The sequence below is a fragment of the Strix uralensis genome, chromosome 3 (genome assembly GCF_047716275.1).
Source record: "Strix uralensis isolate ZFMK-TIS-50842 chromosome 3, bStrUra1, whole genome shotgun sequence".
NCBI classification, from domain to species: Eukaryota; Metazoa; Chordata; class Aves; order Strigiformes; family Strigidae; genus Strix; species Strix uralensis.
In genome coordinates this window covers 63,872,214-63,894,943 of record NC_133974.1, presented here as the reverse complement: position 1 = coordinate 63,894,943, position 22,730 = coordinate 63,872,214, and the positions used below count along the sequence as shown (strand labels likewise).

Genomic DNA, 22,730 nt, shown 5'->3' with positions numbered 1-22,730 from the left:
AGAAGCTACAGACAGAAATCATAGCAAGGGAGATTCCCGTTGAATACAAGATAAAAATCCTTCACTGTGAGAGTGGCCAGGCCCTGGGACAGGTCCCCAGAGAGGCTGTGCAGTCTCCATCCTTGAAGATACTCAAAACTCAATTGGACACAGCCCTGAGCAACATGATCTAAGTTGGCTCATCCATGAGCGGGTTGGACCAAAAGACCTACAGAGGTCCCTTCCAATGTGAATGACTGAATGTTTCTGTGATCTTCCCTGAGTCATTCATCTCATTCTCCCCCCACAACAAAGAAGAAAACAATTCTAGTCTAGCAAGTTCTAAGAAGAAAAAATAGACTGCAGTCTCAATTAAGGGTCTGTGCATAATGTAACACAATAGTTAAATTCTTAATCTATTCTATGATTTACTTATATCTTACAGAGAACCATGTACAGAAGATTATTAAAATAAATACACTGGGAAGATATATTTATATATCTAGACTTCAAAAATACTGTTGTATTTCTTGGAAGAATAAGATTTAAGCCTATAATGTCACATTTCTGAATGGGAGCTCTAGACATTGTGAAGAAAGAATTCCAGATTCAAGGAAAGGGGAGAACAAGAAGGAAGTTCCCAAGCCTACTGATAAGGTCATTTACTTGAAGAAGGACATATCTACGTTCCACTGCCTTCTCCAGGGCACACTAGTTTTTTTGACTGAATGACAGATATATGAAGTATAAAGACATATTTTCATGACCAAGAATCTACATCCCTGTACCCTCAAGTGAAAGGTGATGAATCCTCCATGAAACAGGAGGAAACCAAATCTGTGTCTCTCACTTCCTGGGAAAGTACTCAAATTGTTCTGCTATCACCTGGAAGAAGATGCTACTACTTTTTTCTCAGACTAGGTGATGCTAGTTCAACATTGCAAAAACCAATGTGCTTCTCTGCTTGTATAGAACAAAGACAAACTTTCAGGCAGCACCTAAAAAGGGATTTTCAAAGCTGAAATTTGAGAATTTATTGCAGATATCACTTTAGGTAGGTCTGTCCTGATTTGGATAAGGATCATATACATTCTATAGTAGCTTCTCTTCATCCAAAAGACTTATTTGCTAAGAAATGAGCAGCAATAATAGTAACTAATGAATAATGTTCCCATGCTGGTTTTTCTTTGTCCCTACAGAATGGAGAGAGAGTTCTTGTTGACTAATCATTTCTATTCCCAGCATGGTGTTGATGTCAGTAAGGACACTGCAGGCAGTGGAGTGATCAATAAGGTCACATTATCTTAGTTCTTTCTCCATAAGAAGAACAGCAAATTATACTTTGGAAAATGTACAAATGTACAAAAAGATGTTTCATAACCAGAATCCTCATGCAGCAAAAACTTACACTGACTTCAAAGTTCTGAGTATGCAAGAGTTCTGTAAGAAAATATAATTTCCTAGATTTTTCTGACAGATTGGAAAAAATATCCCAAAACAAAACCCAAGAAATGAAAAGGCAAAAATTAAATGTGAAGATGGATGTTTACATTCTTACCACAAGTCTTCATATTTATAACATTTCAACATTTTACAACAAAATCAAGACTCATTTCTACAGTAATGTACTAAAACATCTGTTCCCAATGACTGTGTTTACTCTAATCTACCAAAAAAAATATTAAAAAAAAGCTCTGTTCTAAATCTTCTCTGAAAGTATCTAACAACTGAAATAACTTCAATTTTCATTTAGCATTAGCCATTACCAGTTGCCCCAAGCTTCTGCTTGGGTCAAAACTGTACGTGACTGCATTAAGTCATGTTCAACTGTACATGATCCATTAATCAGTACTGTAACTAATCACTGTACCTTGTAAGTTCTATATATTTAAAGCCAACTTTATTTCATTACACTAATCTCTAAATCAGAATGAGCAGCTGTCTCTTACTTGAATGCAAGGTATGCATCTATTTTAGAACTGCAGAAGTCAGTAGTGCATGTTTTTTTGAACAACTGTAGGCTTAATTGCTTGATTTGCTTTTTACCAACAGCAGGCTAAAAGAGCAACTGCATTTTCTTATTCTCTGTTTGTTTTAGAAATTAGGTCAATGCTGATAAAAGGAAAACTTATTAAAAATTCAGCCATGTAACATAAAAGAATGCGAGAGATTCTAGTACCAAAGTGTACTGAAAACGTTACCCTCATGAAGAGTTCCTACTGCAGCTCATATTAGACAGTAATTTTTATTGCAATGTTTGAAATTTTTGAGCTTTTCCAATATTCAACACATGCCTAATAAATACACTTCATAGCCTTCTCCCACCGGAACTATGAGCAGCATCAGAGATCCAATAAAGCAAGAGGAAAATGTTAAAACCAGAACACAGAATGACCACTTTCTCACAGATGTTCATACACATACTCGTACACTGGTTCATGTCCAGCATGAAGCCTTTCATGCCATGGAGACTTTGCAGTAGCTCCAGTTAGAGGACAAGGAGCTACAGCACAACCGTTAAAAAAGGAGGTGGACTTTTATATCCAGAACACTGCTTCCCATCTGTAGTTTGATGTGAATATCCACTCCTCCCTGTTAAAATACAGTTGTGCTACTTAACCAGGAGAAAAGAGGTGTGGGCACAGTCTGCATATAGACCTTTGCACTGTTTTTCATAATGCCATCTTCTGGAGAAGCAGCAAAGGGTGAATTCACTGTCATGGTTTAACCCCAGCTGACAACTAAGCCCCATACAGTCGCTTGCTCACTCCCCCCTGGGGGGATGGGGGAGAGAATCGGAGGATAAAAGTGACAAAACTCATGGATTCAGATAAAGACAGTTTAATAGGGAAAGCAAAAGCCACACACGCAAGCAAAGCAAAACAAGGAATTCATTCACCACCTCCCATTGACAGGCAGGAGCTCAGGCATCCCCAGGAAAGCAGGGCTCCATCACACATAACGGTTATTTGGGAAGACAGACGCCATCATTCCAAATGTCCCCCTCTGCCGCCTTCTTTCCCCAGCTTTATATGCTGAGCCTGACACCATAGGGTATGGAATATCCCTTTGGTCAGTTGGGGTCAGCTGTCCCAGCTGTGTCCCCTCCCAACTCCTTGTGCACCCCCAGCCTCCTCGCTGGTGGGGTGGGGTGAGGAGCAGAAAAGGCCTTGACTCTGCGTAAGCACTGCTCAGCAATAACGAAAACATCCCTGTGTTATCAATGGTGTTTACAGCAGAAATCCAAAACATAGCCCCATAACAGCTGCTATGAAAAGATTAACTCTATCCCAGCCAAACCCAGCACATTCTCCACCCCTTATTCCGTACCATTTACATCATGCTCAGGTACCAAACTAGGAGAGACCAAGCTCTGCTGCACCCCAGTAACAGAATTGGAGCTAATACTCTATGAGATCACCTCGCCTAACTCTGGACATATGAAAGTGATGTGCCTAAACATGAAACTTTTACCCAGGCTCCCTATAGACCTATTTCTTCTGCTAGAATTTTATCCATCCTAGATTAAATGCACTTATGTAGTCATCGAATATACTCAAATGTACTCATCTCTTGAAGCAGAATCCCTTAAGGATCCTCCCAACTTATCCCAATATGAGATGAAGTGCCCCAGGAGATACCTATTTGTCTCACAGATACTCTGTGGTAACAAGCGCATTTTGAAAAATCTTAATGTAGGGCAGGCACAATACAAACGGAAGAGAAGTCCATGGGAAGGGTAAGGAGCTGAGCCTTACACAGATGTTGGATGGATGAACTTCTGCACCCCTCCATACTCTCCTTATGGATTGACTTTTGCTACATATTCTTAGCAGAAAGAGCAGCCAGAAGATGCCTTCAACATTACAAATCTCTTTTTTCCTGGCTTGTAATGTGTTATTGCTTGTTATGAGTAGCAGAAAGAGTAAAGTCTATTTCAATTTTCATCTCATTTTCTTTACTCAGTCAATAAATAAAACTGTAACTGATATTAACTCTTGATCTGATGGGGCTTTATTATGAAAACAAGAATTGTGTGGAGAGTACTAGAGCCTTTGATTAGTTATTTGAATTAATAGCTAGCAGAGATGGAAGAAGAGTGAAGTCCCTTGCTGTGTTTAATCTTAGGTTTTGGTCTTAAGGACTGAGTAATAAAGGCCTGTTAAGACAGCAAGTGAACATGGTGAGTGCTAAAGCTCTGCAGTATGAGCTACTGTATCTGAAGTGATTTCCAAGACACTACACCTCATGGATGGAAATTTATTTTTACAGTGACACAGAAGGGCACAGGCATGTCATGTATTTGCAAAGTGGGTGTTGCACTCTCAGCAGAGGGTCGCATGATCAGTGCAACACTTCACAGAAATAAGGAGTGTGTGGGCAGATTTGTAAATTCAGATGCACAACCTAAACAGGAAAACAAGTTCATATGCTTAAACAACCCATAAATTAGAAAATCCTTACTGTTTCATAGATGTGAAGTCTTCGATATTTTTTCAACTTGTTCAAGCTATGTAAGATTTCTTTCTTTTGTCAATGCTATTCAATACTAAGCGAGTTTGTAATACATGATAGATTTATACAGCATTTCTAGGAAACACAGATACACAAGGGACAGACTATATAGGAAACACTGATTTTCTCAAAAATATGGAGGAACAACAAAGGAACAAAGAGAAGTACACAGAACATGCTTAATTATCAAAACATCAGCTGTGAGTACTCTTCACACTTAAAAATACTTTACATATGATTTGTGTCTGTTATGGGTGTCCTGCAACTGTTGAAATTTCACTTGATTTCAAGTTACCTCTTAACTTTTTCTTCCTAAATTTGCATTCTGAGACTACTGAATAATGTTTTACTTTCACCAAAAACCAAGGGAATGTGTATCTTCCCATATCCATTCCATACCACACCATAAACATGAGTGTGCACATGTATGCATGCGAATGTGCTTTAAACATCAGCCTGAGGAAAACAGCTGGCAAGGAAAAATTTCAACTCATGCAATTAAAATTCCAATGTTTTTAGTAAATTTAAGCAGTTTATATGAAGTATGAGGCCCTGCTTATACTCTTCTACACAGCATTACTCTTCCTTTGTACAAATTCATTATTATAATAAATTAGTTTTTCTACTATACTTTTCAGTGAGATGTTGTAGTTGTTAAGGGATAAGAATCAGGAATATTTATGCAGTAAGTCGATTTTGTGATTAAAGCCCATTTCCACCCTATTCAAAGCCTAATCCAAAACCCATTTTGCTAGTCTTTTTTAAAAATGCTCGCAGTCTGTTGGTAAGGCAGACATTACCCACTCTGCACAAGTGAAGCCAGTGTCCCTGGAAGAGACTGGTCTAGCAACGCTGAGTCAGGCAGCTGGCAACTGATAATCTCTCCCATAGATGTTACACTCAGCCTTAGTAGGCATAACACTGAGCTAGGTCTTTAAGAAATTCCTGTATAATAGAAACAGTACAGGAAAGTGAGCATGAAAAAGCAGGCTGTGTTCACCCAGTAAGGATACCACACTCCTCTGACTGTGACTGGGAATTCCTAAACTAGCCCACCAAGATTTTCATAGCTCTGCCGTATACTATGCATAATTTCAAATACATAGTTTTAACTTTTCTTTACTTTAGTCCCACTTATATTAAATGGGAGAAAATACATCGGTGAGATGTTCAGGAACTTAGAAATCCATCATGAAACAAAAAAAAGAAAGAAATCCATATTTACATTCGTGTTTTCAGAACACGTAGAATGGAGCAGGTAAATGACTGTGAACTGGGTTATAACGATAATGAGAAAAAATGAAGAGCTGCCATCACCCAGCAGCGGTGCCCTGAGGCCAGCGCTGTGCAGCAGAACACTGTGCTGTGGTGGCTGCGCGCGAGGGGGCAGGGTCGGGCAGGGAAATCGCATCTCCTCGTGTCTCCAGAGAACCTTCTTGCTGCAACTTCAACTACTTCAACACGATTTTTTAAGACAGACCTGTGCTAATAACCAACTGCTCTATTCTTAGTTACCTGAATTAGTGAATTAGCCAGCACGACTTGTATACATTTGAATAAAGCCCATGTACTCCTGCTAGCGTGACTGGGGCATAAGTGAATGAATAACCATACCTTGTTTTAAATTCTTTACAGCAATACTTCAGAACATGTAGGTAGATACAGTAATGTTCCGCTGTCAGTAATAGGAGAGCTCATTGAACTTTTATTTCAAAATTTACTAAAGGTTTATCACTCTATGGTTGGTTTTGCTACTAACAGATCCCTACCAGACTGCTGTAGCTTTTTTCAGGCCTCCTCCTTCCACAGACAACCATCTCAGTCTGCAAAGAGCTTTACTTAACTAACAAACAAACTAGTCAGGTTTCCTAATTAAGCAAAAAAAAAAGATTTTTTTTGGTTGGTTTGTATGATAGAGTTTTCTGAAAGGCATGAACTTAAAATGTCAATATTCGAACAAGGTGGATATGAAAATCTTGTGTTTATACAAGTACAGAATAAAATACAAAAATTGTTTTCACCTGAATGTAGATCTGTACCTGGTTGACTAGTCAGGCCAGGGAGAGAGTCCTGTAACTGGTACGTTGATGATGATGATGAAGTGCCATCAGCCGTGTTGTTTGAGGTCATATATGCACCATATGTTGATGCTGAGTAATACTGTGCATATTGATTTTGGCCAAAAGCTGTGTATGATGGATAATCCTAGAACAGCAAATGCAGCAGAGTACTTAATTAAGTAGAGTAATGAGTGATTTTTCCATTAAGTATTTCTAAGTGTGCGATGACATTTTTGTAAGAGTTTTGGGGGTTTAGACTTTTTTTAATTTAAGGATATATAACATTTTTTAATTTAAGGTTATTTACTAGAAGACTACAGGGAGGTTGGTAAAGTACTTAAGGGCCAAAAGATGCATCTAGACTTCCAGTGGGATTTTGATCACTTTCCACAGAAAACGGCATTGAATCACAGTGAGCCTAATTCAACATAACAAATGTAAATTAAAATGACATGTTATCATTTGAGTTATAGAAATCCTTTTGTAATTGACAAACAAAAATGATAAAATTCATACCTGTTGTGAACTACTGAAGTTTGTAGAATTTGAAACAGAATTGTTTGCATAAATAGTAGATGATGGTGTAAAACTAGAACCTAAAATTAAAAAATACAATTAACTATGAGAACTTGCTTGTGAATCAAAATAAAATTCCAAATACAATATTCCATGTTAACATACAGATGAATCAGAAGAACAAACAACTTTTATTTTCTGTTTAAACTACGAAATATTGTAATGAAACTTTAAAAGAAATGAAATGCTACTTCCACGCATACAGGCATACATTGCTCTTCACACCATGCAAGGAAGGTATTGGCCGTAAGTCACTGCACTGATCAAGAAAGCATTTTTCAGTTTATTGCAGTGTCTCACCTCTCCTCAAATATTGTTTTTCTCTTTCGCCTTCATTTCTAGTTCTAACACTTTAGCGTACGTTCACTTATGAAACAAAAAACTTTTCAAACAATATTTCAGCAGTCCAGGTGTTTTTAATCGATCTGCAATGAGGCATGTCTTTGTTTTCAACATAAATCAGATGACTTATATTATAATTCATAATATTTCAAAGATTAACCATTGTATAAGAAGCTTAAAAATTATCCAAATAAAACAGGTTATCAATGATCAAAGGGTAATAAGTGAATTAATAATTGAATAATAAATGAAAGAATAAATATGAATGAAGGAGAAATTCTAGCAAAATATGTTAATCCAGAGACAAACAAGTATCAAGTGATGTCATACTCAGAAACATGGAAACAAGGAAAAGCGACTTGGTTACGCTAATAAATACAACAAATGCTTCCAGTCCTGCCATGTGATTTCACCCCATAAAAGAATGAAGGTGAAAATAGGGAACTGCATTACATGACCATATCTAAATTAACAGATGACCAAAATGAATACATATATGCATATAAGTACTGGAAAAAAATACTTAGCTTTAAATTTTACAGGTAAAAGTAGCTGCCAATGATAAACGTACTTGCTGGAATTCACAAAAATGAAGGGAAAATACATCATAAATATGAAGGAAGAGGGGGCCATCAGCAACAGCATGATGGGATGAGCCCTGATGGTGGTGGCTACTCACCTGGCATCTGATAAGAGTAGGGTGTTTGGCCTGGCTGTGGGGTGGAAAACCCTGGGCTGTAACTGAGGCACCCGCTCTGCAGTGGTGATTGGGTCTGCGAGAGCCCACTTTCTGTCTTGATGCCTGGCAACATTACACCCAAATCTGTATAAGAAATTAATTTTCAACTGATTCTTTAAAATATTTTCTTACAGTTGGAAAAATAAAATAAAAAACAATATAAAAAGCAAACAAACAACAAAAGCAAAAAACATTCACATCAGCATTGCTCTTACTTCTACATAAGGTGAAGTAATAAGAGGTCAAATACCGTAAGTGGGTAAGCTGTAGGGCTGTCCTGTCTGTGAGTAGGCTGTATAGACCGCTGGTTGCTGCATTCCTGAATACTGGGTTTGTCCGGCATAGGCAGACATTGTTTGAGCTGCTGGTGTAGAAAGAATGTGTGGATAGGGCCTAAATATTAGGAAAAATAGCATTACTGTGGCAACAAATACTTTGTATGTTGATTCAAGCAATAAAGTAAAGAAAAAGGTTTAAAGATGTCCAAAGGCAGTTCATTATTCTGCCAACTGTTCCTCTTCTGGGACTTATTCCATCCCCCACTGAAATAAGCTGAAAACCACTCAGTCTCACATTCCCCAGGGCACGGTGAATATTTTGTGCTGTCCCATATCTACAATTTAGTTTTCAAGCTACTGTGTCCAGCTCTAGGTGGACTGTGCCACTGCTATATGGCTTTATATGGACTTGACACCTTTCAGCCAAGATCAGCATGCTTGAATCAGAAAAGCCCCTATGCTTTTTTAATCCAGTGGAGGGAAAATTGGACTAGAAGAATAAAGGAAATACAGAGGTGAACATTAAAGCTACTACATTGTGTCCTCTGTGTACGGTTCTGCTTCAACAGACATCTAGCCTCTGGCTTAAATGGGAGATGGATCGTGCCCATTGAGAGCAGCATGAAAAATACTGACGGCAATATTTTGGTAACCAGACAGGCTTTAAACGTTTGGAAAATATGGGCTAGGGAAATAGAATGGAAATAAAAATGGTCTTTTATTTATGAATACTGGGGTTTTATAGAGAGATTGAATAAAATCAAGTTTAAAATTTTTGCTCTCCAGAGTTGCAAAAGCATACAGAGAAACATTTGTCTTGGATTGTTTTGTAAGTCAAATAAGACTTTATGGACCAAGAGCTGAATAAACACTGTAGAATTACGCTAACTGAAACTTGGCCATTAAAAGCCACGACTAAATTTCAGATTCTAATTTTTTAAATTTTTTCTTTCTAATTAGTTCAGTACAGTTGGCAGCAGTTATCAGAAAAGGATTACTCATTAATTTAGATGCCAATAAATTATAACAGTAGATTAAAATTTACATTAAACCTTGCAATATATTTGGCCAAAAGTATCTGATATATTTTGCCAAAACCTGTTTTAGGTGGAATGAGGGCTGTTTGTAGTTCAGGCACCTACTTTCTGTATCAGTAAATACTAGCTACCATGATATGAATGCAAATTTGTCAAAGAAACTTGAAAAAGCCTAATCAGCTACAGTTTCAATGTTTTCTCTGTATCAGAGTCACACAGGTAGCTGTATCAAATATATGGAAACAAATAGATGGCATATTGAAATCAAGCACCCTTGTGCACAGCACTGGTTGTGGGACCAATAGACTGCCAACTGCAGCAGTTTCATATAACACCTTCAGTGCTTTTTCCTGAAGTTCCCACTCCTGGATTCATGTGATTGCCCAAGAGTCTGTTTTCCTCAAAAAATAAATGAAAGAAATTTTTTATTCCTAACAACGCCCATTGGCTTAGAAATAATAAAAAAAAGAGATTAAATTCTAATCCAATTTATTTGATTTTTAAATCTTATGATATTGGAGAAGGAGGAGGAAAAGGTGGTTCATGACTGTGGAATGTTTGGAAGCATTTGGCAATGCTGGCACTGGGAGTGTCTGTGACAGGGTTACCCCTCAGTACGCATCTTGCACACCCAATTGTGATTTCTAAATATAAACTGTCTTCTTCAAAATATGTCTGTATACATTGTCAGCACTTTTAAGATGCTGATGTCTGAGAATGTAATAGTCCGATTTTTTCTTTCTGTGTGCAGATATTCAAGGATATATCTTGTGCAGCAATATTGCGCAGAGCAGGATCTTACTCTGCAGCCACGTAAGGAAAAAAAAGTCAGAGAAAGAGCTATAATGGAGTCAGTACTGAGGCTTAAGTATTTTGCTTTCTCCCTGTTTCTTCTGCTGATGAACACTTGTTTGCAACAAACCACAGAACTGCCTACAGCCAAGGTCAATTCCCTATAAAAGACTAGAAAAGGTGCAGACACTAACTTGGAGGGATATATCTGTGGAGAGTACTGATGCGCTGATCTTGGGCTGTAGCCACTACTTGTTATTACTGAAAAACAGAAAACAAGAGGACAGCAGTTAGAAACATCATGAGACCAATACAGTCAAACAGTCTGAATACTAATGCAGCAATATTAGCAGAGAAGCTTATTGAAATGGACAGCTTTTCAACAACATAGATGTCACCTGAACTGCAACATCTTAATACAAAAATTAAAAAAAGTCCCAAATCATTCATCATCATACTGAACTCTTTGGTTGGTATGGGTGTGTCATGCTTTTTCAGCTTGACTGACATGTTTCTGAGTATATTGCAGAGGCATATATTTCATACATCATCCATGACCCACACACCACAGATCTTTCAAATTTGTAAGTTGTATTAAAATTGGTAATTAAAAAGAACCTTGTGATTTAACATATGGGATTGCATGGGATTGAAATAACACACACATACTTTTAAAGTCTCACATTAACAAGTTTAATTTTAATACTGGATAGGAAAAATACATTTTATATGGGTGATCATTAATTTTAGCCAGGTTAGGTGATGGAAGATACCAGATTGACTACTAGAAAATGAATACCATTCCTTATCAACAGGCCAATTAGAACATATCCACTAATAATATTTTTATTTAAAAAGTAAGCATAAGCAGTCCTATCCGGTAGCCATCAAAATTGTGTATGTCTATACAATTGACAGATGCATTCTTCCAAGAAACCTAACAGAACAATAGTCATATCCCATTAAAATTTCATTCAGAAGCGGTGCTCACACTGGATTAATTCCAAGTGTTTGGAAGTTTCTTTTTCCTTTAGCCATCTGTCTTGATGAAGACAGATGTATTCCAAATATATGTACTCTGAAGTGTTGAACCAATCCCTTCAGAGCAAATCCATACTGGGCAAACATACAGAGTGTCTTTATTAGGCCATCTGCTGTTCATTCACTTTTCAAAAGATTAAAGTAGTACACAATGAAGCACTGGAATTTCTTTAGTCTAATCAATCATAGTTGTACTTCAAAGTGTACCCTCTTCTTGAGTTGTTTGTAGTGGTAGTAGAAATGAACTTTCAGAATTATGTAAGTGACAAATAGGTTTAGCTTTCTAACTATTTTATGAAACATGATATATTTCTACATCCAAGGCTAATTAACGTCTTTGAGATCTATTGCTTTGAACATATGCAGAACTTCATATTTTTAAAGCTAGTTTAAATGCATTTAGAACACGTAGGACTTAAAAGGAAAATACAGTAGAAGAAAAACAATTAGCTTCCTTTTTAAATGTGCAGTTGAGTATAACTTGAAAATAAAGACGAATTGGATAATAATTTTTGGAACACATGCCACCAGATTTCACAAAAGAGTTGCTGTTTGAAAAGATATTAAGGGTTTGTCTGTGATGGAAATCTGCTGAATTTAATTTTGTGTGGATATTCTTTTTTTTTTTTTTTTGAGAATGCCTTTCTGTGGTTTAAGTTCAACCCACGGAGTGATCTATTAAGTGTGCATACAGCTATTCCTAGAGTTAGATGAACCTATAACTGTATATATCCACATAATCAGTCCATAGAACTCTAAAGGATGCTCTTAGTTATTTAAGGCTTGAAGAGTCATTAGTCTTCCCTGTTGTATTCCTACAACCTTTCTAAAGACAAGCAATAGCTAACAGAGTGACCTTAGTGATTCTCAGGTCAAGGATATTTCATGATCCGTTATCAGCTTATCAGATCTTTTTTGCCCATACTGCTCCACTTTTTGTCTGATCATTTGGTGGATGACACGTCACTTGATTAATCAGTTTGGTTAAAGCACATTTACCATTACAGCACATCTGATGTAAACTACAAAAAATTAATTACTGTTCATTTAAATCACCAATGTTTTTCAGCAAAAACTGTCCTGCCTGCTTTTTAATTCTTTCTGCATATACCTTATTTTATAATTTCAGACAAGAAAATAAAATACTTTTGGAATGTATCTTGTTTTAAATTTCCTTTTTTAATTTCCCTCATGATACTACCAGTTGTAGGGAAGAGAGAGAAAAAGAGGCAAGTGCCCCCAAAGTAAATTGTGTACCTTTCAAACTACAAAGTCTGTTCCTTTCACTCTTTCTTTGGTAGCTTGTCTCATCAATTTGTGCACTACATTTTAGACTGTGAGATGTTTGAGAAACACAGGGTGTAAGACCTACCACAAGACAACATTATGACTGAGTAGAGCCTGTGGACTATGCCTGTATCTCATAGATCAGATTGGTAATTCTAAGGGTTATCAAATTTAAACAACTTTCACTGCTGGATAGTCTCCCAACCCTACTTCTCAGGACTGTTGGCAATGGAGGAGATGGTAGAGGCAGGTTGTTATTGTTTTTATAAAGGCGCTACTTTATATAGCCATTTATATGAATGGAGATAAACAGTGTTTGACATTGCTTGTGTTAAAAAAAAAAATCAAAACTGTTTCTTCTCTGAAAAATTCAAATATTTCTAAGACTTCACTACTAGAATTTACCAGAAGAATGCTCTTCAGGGCAGGTATAAGACCCTTGATTTCTAAAGTCTCACTATGGCACTGAGGACACATTCCAGTAATGTTGATACACAGAGGGGACAAGAAGCTGACAGCCACCTCCTACCAGTTACCCTGTTAGCTCAATTGGCCAAGGTGGCTGTGGAGAATTTAAACGACCATAAACTGTTCTGACAGCATATGTTGGGTTCAGTATATTAACACAGACTGGAATTTTGTATTTTTTCATTACGCATCTGGAAAATTTTGTGCAAAGAGGTTAGGTTAAAAGGATCTCACTTAAATAACAAATCACAATGTCTACACATAAGGGGACCAAACGTAGGTTATACAGCAGTGGTGTTTCCTAACTTTGCCTTTGTAGCCTTCAAAAATTGTTTTCTATATCCTTTTTATGTGTAATAAATACTAATTAAAAGGATGGTGAGAACTTCAAATGTCTCTCTCTCCGCTCCATTAAAATGATAAACAGTTCTCAAATTAATCCAGTATTGTAAGCAATATAAACATAAGAATGTATGCACTGACAGTACAGCAGCTGCAGCAAATTCGCAGAGTATGAAAATGCTCAGTTCAAGGCTGTTCAGCTCTCCACATCCTGTGAATACCCACCCCAATGGGAGTCTGCTGCAGGACCACAAAGCTTCAAATTGAGTATACCGATATTAATTACCAACTGTCACTCTTTGAAGAAAAAGGAGGAGGAGGAGGGGTGTGCAACGTGACTCTCCACCTGGCTAATCCTTTGCTAAAAGGTACAGTTTCTCCCAGGGGCAGCTCTGCAGGACAGAGGAACTGGAGCCCTGAGCGTGAGATGCAACACATGAGCGGCAGCCCTGAGCAGGATCTTGCCCAATGGGTGGGGCAAGGCCACTGTGGCAACTGTCACTCTAAATTCAAGAGACCTATGTGCTTTACTTTTCAACTTTTCAACCAAAAATTGGGGTTTATCACAGTTACCTGTGAAGCCTAATCTGTCTCTCCTGCCCTATACCTCGCACAGTCTGTTTGACCATCACCTTCTGTGTTACAGCTGGTCATTAGGGACAGAGCTGGCTACTTTACACCCCACAGGGTTTATTCAGCCTTCTGGTCAACTCCAGGACATGTCATGGGTTTTGATTGCCCTTGGAGCATGGAAATCAATTTTAATGGGTAGAATATTTGAAGGAGAGGATTTCTGCATGGCAGATTCTCAAAGGTGTCTCAGCACCAGAAGCTCCCTTTTCACTCATGTCTCATTTCATAAAATATTTAATAACATACCTAAATCCTTCCCTACTCACAAAGGATGTTTCAGTCCTTCTGATCTATGCTTGTATAAGACAGAGCAGGTGATACCCCTGCTAGTGGCCTGTATATCTAGGTATCCTCACAAAATGAGCTCACAGGTGCTCTGAAAGCTGCAGGAAAGTACTAGCATTATCAGTTTGTCATAGTTGGGAATAACACATGTATGTAACTAATTATTAGCAAAAACCAAACTGTTCAGTGTTTGGCTTCATTATGCATTGTTTTCAATTGCAGCTGGTTTGTCTGAAATGACATCTTTTCTACTACTCAGTATTTATTGTCTTTGGCAACCCATTAAACTTCCCAAATAACCAGTTAGCTTGAAAAGTCAGAGAAATACTTTTTTAGTGAATTTTTATTGTTCTTTAGCACTTCTTCCACATAACTGAGACATCCAAATTGTCCTATTTGCAAGTACCAGTAAAAGGCGAGTGTGGAAGTAACAGATTTACTCTTTACAAAAGGCTCAGTGCTTTATCAAGGCAGCTCTGTGTCTTGCTCTGATGATGAAGACTGCACATCACCCAGTCAGCCAGACTATTAGTTTCCCACTGTGAATGACCATGCTCATTTAATATTTGAGTTTGTGGCCTAAACTGAGACTCAGGTTCATATTTCTTTTGAGTACGCAGGTGGCTAACAGACAGAAATCATTGTGTAAGGCTCAAATTCCTGCCTTTTTTTGGAGGCACTGATTGTTTCTAAATCTTCGAAGTGTAGAGATCTCAACACTTCTTTTGAAGTCAGTGGAAGCTAACCGGTGAGTGGCACCTGGGGAAATCAAGCTGTTACTTAGCTATCTAAACCCGAACTAGAGGCTACAATTTCTGGCACCCCTTCAGGCAAATGTTGCCTTAGCCATGTTTTACACATGGAATCCAACTCAGATGTCTTAAATCCATGGCAGAAGCTGATAAAATTTCACCAACAATGACAAAATCATATATATGGTTGGACATTTTATAATCTATAATCATTACTAATAAAAGGATAGAGTAACAACAGAGTGAAAAAGAAAAGCTATTTTTTAGCCAAGGCTATTCATTTTTTTATGGAACTCCCTAGGCTTTAAGTTGATGGTATTCCTTTCAGTATAATCATAATGAGGACAATGTTTTTATTTTTTCTAGTCAGAAATAGTATATGCTTACTTTACATCTCAATGACATTTCAGTCAGGCCATCACTGAACTGGTATTTTCAGATGCAAAATTTATTCTCCCCCCTCTCCTTGTTAATATTATTATCAGGATTCATTTTAATGATTAGAAGCCAGATTACCTGTACTTTTCCACAGTTAATCATCTTTTAATAGTTTATAGGAATCTACTTAAAAGTTATTGTTTGAATTTTTTAGGAAGAAGTAACTCAAACTTATGATTATCTAAAGTAAAATATACTTTTTTTCATTAAAAGAAAGTAGCTTATGAGAATCTGGTCAGCGTTTAACACACTGCTCATAGGAATAAAAAGCTTAGCACTGAAATATAACCCTTAAGATTTTAAATTATACAAATTAGAATGGCTGTTACAAATGCAATAAATTTTTTTCTTCCTAAGATTGTGCAAGACTAACACTGAGAAAAATCTACAGTACAATAATAACATTATTACTATAAGATTTTTGCATACAGTAATTGTCTTAGGCATCATTAAAGCTTCTTTAAGATCATAGCTCATGAAAAGTGTAGATTTTAATTTACAAAAATTAAAAAGCTATTATTATTATGTATTAAAATGTTACTTTATTGTAGATTTTTAAAGATTGCTTCCATGCAGTGAAATATTCATTAGTGAAGGTTATTAAATGCTATATTAATGTGCATCTAACAATACATTATCTTATTATGGCTTTACCTGACCCAGTAAAAGTGTCAAGCGATCCATCTCCAGTTGTTGCTGTTGTTTCACTGCTGTTCATGGGTTCTGTTTTGACTGCAAGAAGAGACACTACATAGAAGAATAAGTAGACATGAGTTTTTACTTCTAAATTTATACTGGAGTCCTCATGCCAGTCTCACTAGTGGTAGTCCAGCTAAAACAAGCATGCAGTGCAAGAGCTTCAATCTTTGCTCTACCACTGTATTGAGACAATCTACACTTGCTTTGTCTGGAATGGTCATGCATCTACATAACTTTTTATCCGTGCATTCATCTATCTATTGGCAACTGGAATATCTTCTGGGGAGATTTCAACCTAAATCTAATTGATTCTAACAATTCCCTCAGAGTAGCAGAGAGGAAGGAAACATTAGCTGTCAAGGGATGTAACACGTAACAAAAATAGTTTTGCCTGACAAGTGAAACAATAATAATAAGGTTACATGCTCATATAGAAGCAAATTACTTTCACAGTGCCAGCATTCTGCCTTTCCCCTTTTACAGAGTCTGTGGGGGGCTTTTAGAGCTAGGTCACCAGCAAGCAATTTTCCATAAATGAAGAGAGAAGTTTAAAAGAAAAAAAGGCAAAAGAACTAGAGTAGGACACAAATGACAGCCACGACAAGTCAGCTTGTAACTCAGAGGTTATCAAACATTTGGGTCCACTCTGAACTCAAATTATTTCATATGGATCATCATGCACTCTTACCATCCAAACTATAACTGAAAGCACCACAAAGGCAATCTAGATTTTACAGTTTAATATGTTGCCTGAACAGACCATCTGGCACGGCCTTTTGTAATGGAGTCTGGGAACCACCCTTCTAATTGATGTGATAAGAAACAGCAGTACAGAATACACTGTAATTGTTATTAGATGTTTGACTGGCAAATGTGGAAACCCTCAACTTATTATCACAATTGCTTTGCGAAGGTCAGTTAGGGGTGTGAGTCAGCATTTATCACATACATATCAGCAACTTGCTTACAGATACCACAGGACGGGTCGGTGCCCCAGGGTGCCGAGTGAAGTGGCAATGAGGACCTGCAGGAACCACTACTGTGGTTGTACGCCAGGTATCAAAATTCCAAGGACACAGCCTGGGATTTGCGGAGAAGCCTTTGCTGTGACAGCAGGGCTGTCAGAGCGCCCCCATAACATATACCAAGCAAAGGCATTTTCTGCCAGCTAGTTACATGACGCTTCTGAGTGACATCAGCTAAGCTGACCAAAGCTCTTGTCTGTCAACATCACTGCATCCACATTTGACTTCACTGGCAATAGTAAGGGGAGGGTGAGTAATTTCATGTTCTGAGCTGGCAATGTATTTACAAACTGTGGCTCAGATTCAGGTCACCTAATTAAGGCATATAAAAGGTGCATACTAATCTCCCTTTATGTTCAGTTGAGAAAGAGAGGCACTTCCAGAGGGCGATTCAGTCCAAGTACAGCCTGAGCTACCCTTGAGTTCACCATCCCTCTTACAGTCTGTAGAGGAAAAGGGAGTGGATGAGCTAAATAAAGGATTTGGTTTTCTCATGGGAAAAATATCCAGAACAACACCTACAGAACCATTCTGCTATTCCTCCCTGTGTCTGTGGGCACAATGAGGAGCTACCAGGAATTGAACAGCTCCCAGTAGAGCCTCCTGTGATGGGCCCTGCATGAATTACCTCTCCTACAATATCACACCTGATTTCCAGTCACACTGCTTAACAGATCTTACTTCAGTAAGTCATATGGGATGCTGCAACTGCACAAGTGACCTACGCTGAATTCAAACGGATGTCTGTTTAGACTAGGTAGGGAACATTTGAAAAATCGGGATGTATTTGTCTCTGTGACAGGGAGAGTGCTCTGCAGTGTTGCCAGTGCCCCAGTGCTAATCAAACCAAGTAGTACCTTCTTACACAAGTTATAGTTGTATCCTTTCATTTACTGTGCAAGATTAAAAAATATTTGAAAGTGTGGCTTTTAAATGTAAACTCATTTTCATTGTTGTTTCTCTTTAATAAAACTGCCACACCCATATATTCTCCCTGCAACAGGATATTAATTCAATACGAAATCATCAGGGAAGAATTTTAGTCACATTTTTTCAAGCTGTTGCTCACTCCTTGTCATTTTGCTGGCTATTATCTTCTCATTTAAAAAAAAGTTATGACAAAAATTATACAAAATGAACAGTCACTCATAAGAGTAATCAATCATTCCCATTTCTCTATTTAGATGAGAAAGATGTGAATTTATTTCCATCAGATCAATAAAATATACATTAAGAAAAAGCTTATGAGTCATTTGCCACAAAATGATTGCCTCCACTGAACCTCAGGCCTCTCAGTCATGCAGAACAGGTATTGTTGCCTGAAGCATGAAAAGTAACTAAATTAATTTGTTTTCTGATTACTATATACAGATGTCTGCATGTACTTCAGTAGGAGAATGAAAAATCATACTAAGTTGGAAAGATCTGTATTTTTCCCTTTGACGATCTTTGGTCATATTTTACTTTATAAGATGTATGTCTTTCTCTGAAGAGTGTGGACATTTACCTACATGAAAAAGCCCAACTTTTTAGTACCTTTATCTCTTTCTATTCAAGAAGGTATTCCACATACCAAGCTACAAACCTATGTTCAGTATTGCATCCAGAAAGACAGTCCAGTATGTGCCTGTTTTATTTAACAAAAGCTTCAGTAATGAATTGAAATGTTTAGAGTTGTGTCTAGCTCTAGTTAATGCCAGCTGCAGTGCACTTCCATCAGCACCAATAGTCACCATCTTTTTCTCTCCCTGTCAAGCAGAAAAGGATCTAAAACAAAATAAACTCTCTCATGTACTTAACTTGAGGAAAAACTTCATATTGGCACTGTGTTTTGTTGAAAAATACATGTAGAAAGTATTTTTATATGTGCTTGATATTTTAAACAGTTCTACATTCAGATTTTATCACAGTAAGGAATTAATCAAGGTCTTTCCTCAGTGTAGTTAGAGATTTGGACTATTACCTTTCTTTCTTTATGTTGCCTGACATTAAACCAAGAGGGGGAAAAGCACAAAACTAACTAAAAAACCCCCAAAATATTCTATCATCACATCAAAAACCCAGGAACATTTCAAGATGAAATCAAAATAAAAGCTGACACTAGTTAAAAACAGAGAATCTTCCCTGTTTCCCATATGCGAGATAAAGCGTGGTTCTGATACTACTATGGCAATTGCTCTTGACATAATGCAAAGACTAAGAGTCTGAATCTGCATTTTGGATGAATACTTTAAAGACTATATATTTATGTTCTGTTTTTAAAGTGTGGATTAGCTTTTAATTTTTTTTAAACATTCAAAGTGTAAAAATAATATGAAAACCAATCTCAAGTTGGAAATACATCTGAGTGTTATTAACAGTGAAGACTGAACATGCCAACAGAGTAAAGCTACCATGACTGTCAGGGGCTGGGGCATATGATGTACAAGGACAGACGGAAGAAGCTGATCTTGTTCTGTCCTAGGAAGAGAAGGCTGAGGGACATCTAATTACTGCCTACAGCTATCTAATGGGAAGGTGTGAAGATGCCAAAGAACAAAGGCATGCTCTTCCCAAAATGTGCTCTATGAAACGACAGGAGGCAACAGACACCAGCAAGGGAAAAATCCAATCAGATATAAGAAAATTCTCCGCTGTGAGAGTAGTCAGGCCCTGGGACAGGTGCCCAGGGAGGCTGTGGCACCTCCACCTTGATATTCAACACTCAGCTAGATGCTGCCTTGAGCAACATGATCTAACAGAAAAGTTGGCCCTGCTCTGAGCAGGGATTGGTCCAGCTGACCTCCAGGGATCCCTTCCAAACAATTATTCTAAGATGAACTCAGAATAGAGCTTCCAACAGGCAACAGCTTCTACAATGTAAGTTCTTTACTTGATGAAAGGACTTAGCTGACCAACACTACTACTCTGCAAACCTCTTTTTTTCCTAAAGAACCTCTCTACATTAAGGACTGAAAATGAACACAGAGTTTTAGGGGCAAGAGACGCTATTACTATGCATGAAGCAAGACAAGCAAGTGCAATAGCTGTTAGAGGAAACAAGTCTGACTAAAAGCTCACATAAAACAATAAACCACACAGTTTGTCATAGGAATGATTCTCCTCTTTCTTTTAGCAAGCCTTAAGTGTTGAGTATATAGGAATATACTCAACTAGAAGCACAGATCTAAATATTCTACTGCCTATGGAAAATCAGATTTCAGGCAAGTAATACAAGGACTTTCACATTACATTTCCTCACTACTGATAATTGGTACTTAAATTACTACCTTCCACATTTATCCAAACATGCTGAACAGTTAACTGAGGTGACAGACTAAGTTAGCTCAGTTTTCCTTAAATTCTTGTAACTGAGCAGGAGCATTCACATGGAATCAGTTATTGCAGTGCAAACGATCTTCTGTGCTCAAGTCTGAACTTTTTTTTTTGGTAAATTCTCTCTGGATATGTGGCTTACAAATGGCAAGCTAATTCTGAGGGGTTTTTCAAAAGGAAAGCTTTTGAGATCTTCCCAACTTTAGTCCAAACCTGAACAACTTAAGCACCTTAATCCCATACGTACTGCAACAGTGTCACATATATAATTATTATTAATCATTATAACTCATAACAATAATACATGAGAGGAAACTCATAAATGAAAACAACAGCTTGGAAAATTTGGCCAAATGTTTGTAATGTGGCAAGTTACATGTAGTAGCACATTAGACGTAAGCTTTAATTAATAAGGAAAGTAGTAGGAGGAGTAGTAACAATAATGGCAACCTTGATTTGTGCTCACATAATCATGCAATGTTGTACCTAAAAATAAAAGAACAACAAATGGGCATTCTGTGGAAAATCCACTGGTCTGTATTCAGGCAATGCTGACTACTGCCACTTCCCAGCAATGCTGACCACCACGAGGCTCTCCCAGTCTCTCAGAGCATGTAGACAGTTAAGCTAATTTTAAGTGCGTTAAATTCTCCTTGCTCATCAAATTACTTTCAAAGTATGGTAAGATAACTATTTATTGCAACTTCCTACCAGTTTCCTGGCTGTGGGAAAGGCCTCTGAGAAAGGGTGGAATAAAAGGGGTGGGGAAAAACCCATGAAAATATTCAAACCACATAACAAAAGAATAGAGCAAACCAAGAGAGAAGTTACACAGCAGTCACAGCAGCACACCACCACACACATGCACAGTACCAGGGTCTTTCATACTTGTTGCAGAAGAGGGAGTGCTGCAACTCAGCAACCAGTCTGCAGTATTTAACACAGTCATGTTGTCTCCTGAGAACAGGAATGATATAACGGTTCATTCTCTCAATATCTGCTCAGTGTACATGAATATCCTTCAAGGCAAGTATGTGCTTTTGCACTTTTGAGCCAAGCCTTTTAACTGCATTGTATGGGTTTTGTATTATTTTATCTGGTTTATTTATGCAAGTATAATTTAGAGGCATCTAGTTATTAGTGTTCTTTAATGGTATGCTTGAAGTGTTCCCTTCTCTTTATGCTGGAATAAGGATTTTATTTAAAAATATTAACAGGATGAACCTTCAGCCCTTCTCTGCAGAGCTCTGTTGCCCTCACAGGCACATACACTTTTTATTGACATTGATGGATTTTGTTTTAAATAGGGATAAGTGAATAAAATGCTTTACATTGTGGCCAGAAAGAACAAACTAAAATTTTTTTTTGGTGCTAACTGTTAAAATAGACAGCAATGTATAAACTCCAAAACAGAGGGCTGAAACTCTAGCTTGACTTGTATCCATGGTGTCACTCCCATGGACACTAATGAGAACAGAGCTCCATCTCTGAATGTGGTACCCATACTCTTTATGACAACCTTTCATTACCTGCCAAGAAATGGAATTAGCATGTTCTTCATGTAAAAAAAAATTACTTTAGCGTAATTTTGATGCACTTCTGACAGATTTTAAATTAACCTAAATGTGTGTAGCTCAGGGTGTAAGTGTAAATTATTACTCAGCCATGAAGTATGATGCAGAAAATGAAATCTATTTCAAGTTACCAACAGGTATAACCAAACCTTTAACATTTTGTTCAAATCAATCGTTTCAAGATTTTCCTTGTTTCACCTTTGATCAGTTTTGCCTCTTCAATTGGTGCAAATTGAAAAAGTGTTGGAATTAGCAGACTTTCACTAGTATGACTGCCATTTTTTCATAATTCTTGCTGTGTTTATAAATGGGTTTACACTTACCTCCTGTTCCATTCGTTGTAACTGATGTGGTACTGAGATTAGGTTTATCCAGTTTGGAACTACCCGGTGCATCACTACTTCCAACAAGATTATGAGGACTGGCTAGATCTTGCATTTCCATAGACCTGTTAAAGAAGAAGGTGACAGTATTTCAATGCATTGTGATATTATCTGCAATAACCTGTTTTTTCTATAACAACTTCTTTTGCATTGAGAGTTTGTAATGCAGC

At 37.4% G+C, this 22,730-nt stretch overlaps 1 protein-coding gene across 1 annotated transcript in view; it reads right to left on the bottom strand.

Annotated features, from left to right (window-relative positions):
• Positions 1–22,730, bottom strand: part of EYA4 (EYA transcriptional coactivator and phosphatase 4) — a 156,930-nt gene that overhangs the window by 28,171 nt on the left and 106,029 nt on the right. Inside the window, exons 4-11 of the mRNA XM_074862547.1 lie at positions 22,501–22,625; positions 21,492–21,560; positions 16,219–16,311; positions 10,513–10,579; positions 8,462–8,604; positions 8,152–8,295; positions 7,071–7,150; positions 6,534–6,699 (exon numbers count right to left, since the gene is read on the bottom strand). Of these exons, the coding sequence (XP_074718648.1) occupies positions 6,534–6,699; positions 7,071–7,150; positions 8,152–8,295; positions 8,462–8,604; positions 10,513–10,579; positions 16,219–16,311; positions 21,492–21,560; positions 22,501–22,625 (887 nt within the window). The remainder of the gene's footprint in view (positions 1–6,533; positions 6,700–7,070; positions 7,151–8,151; positions 8,296–8,461; positions 8,605–10,512; positions 10,580–16,218; positions 16,312–21,491; positions 21,561–22,500; positions 22,626–22,730) is intronic.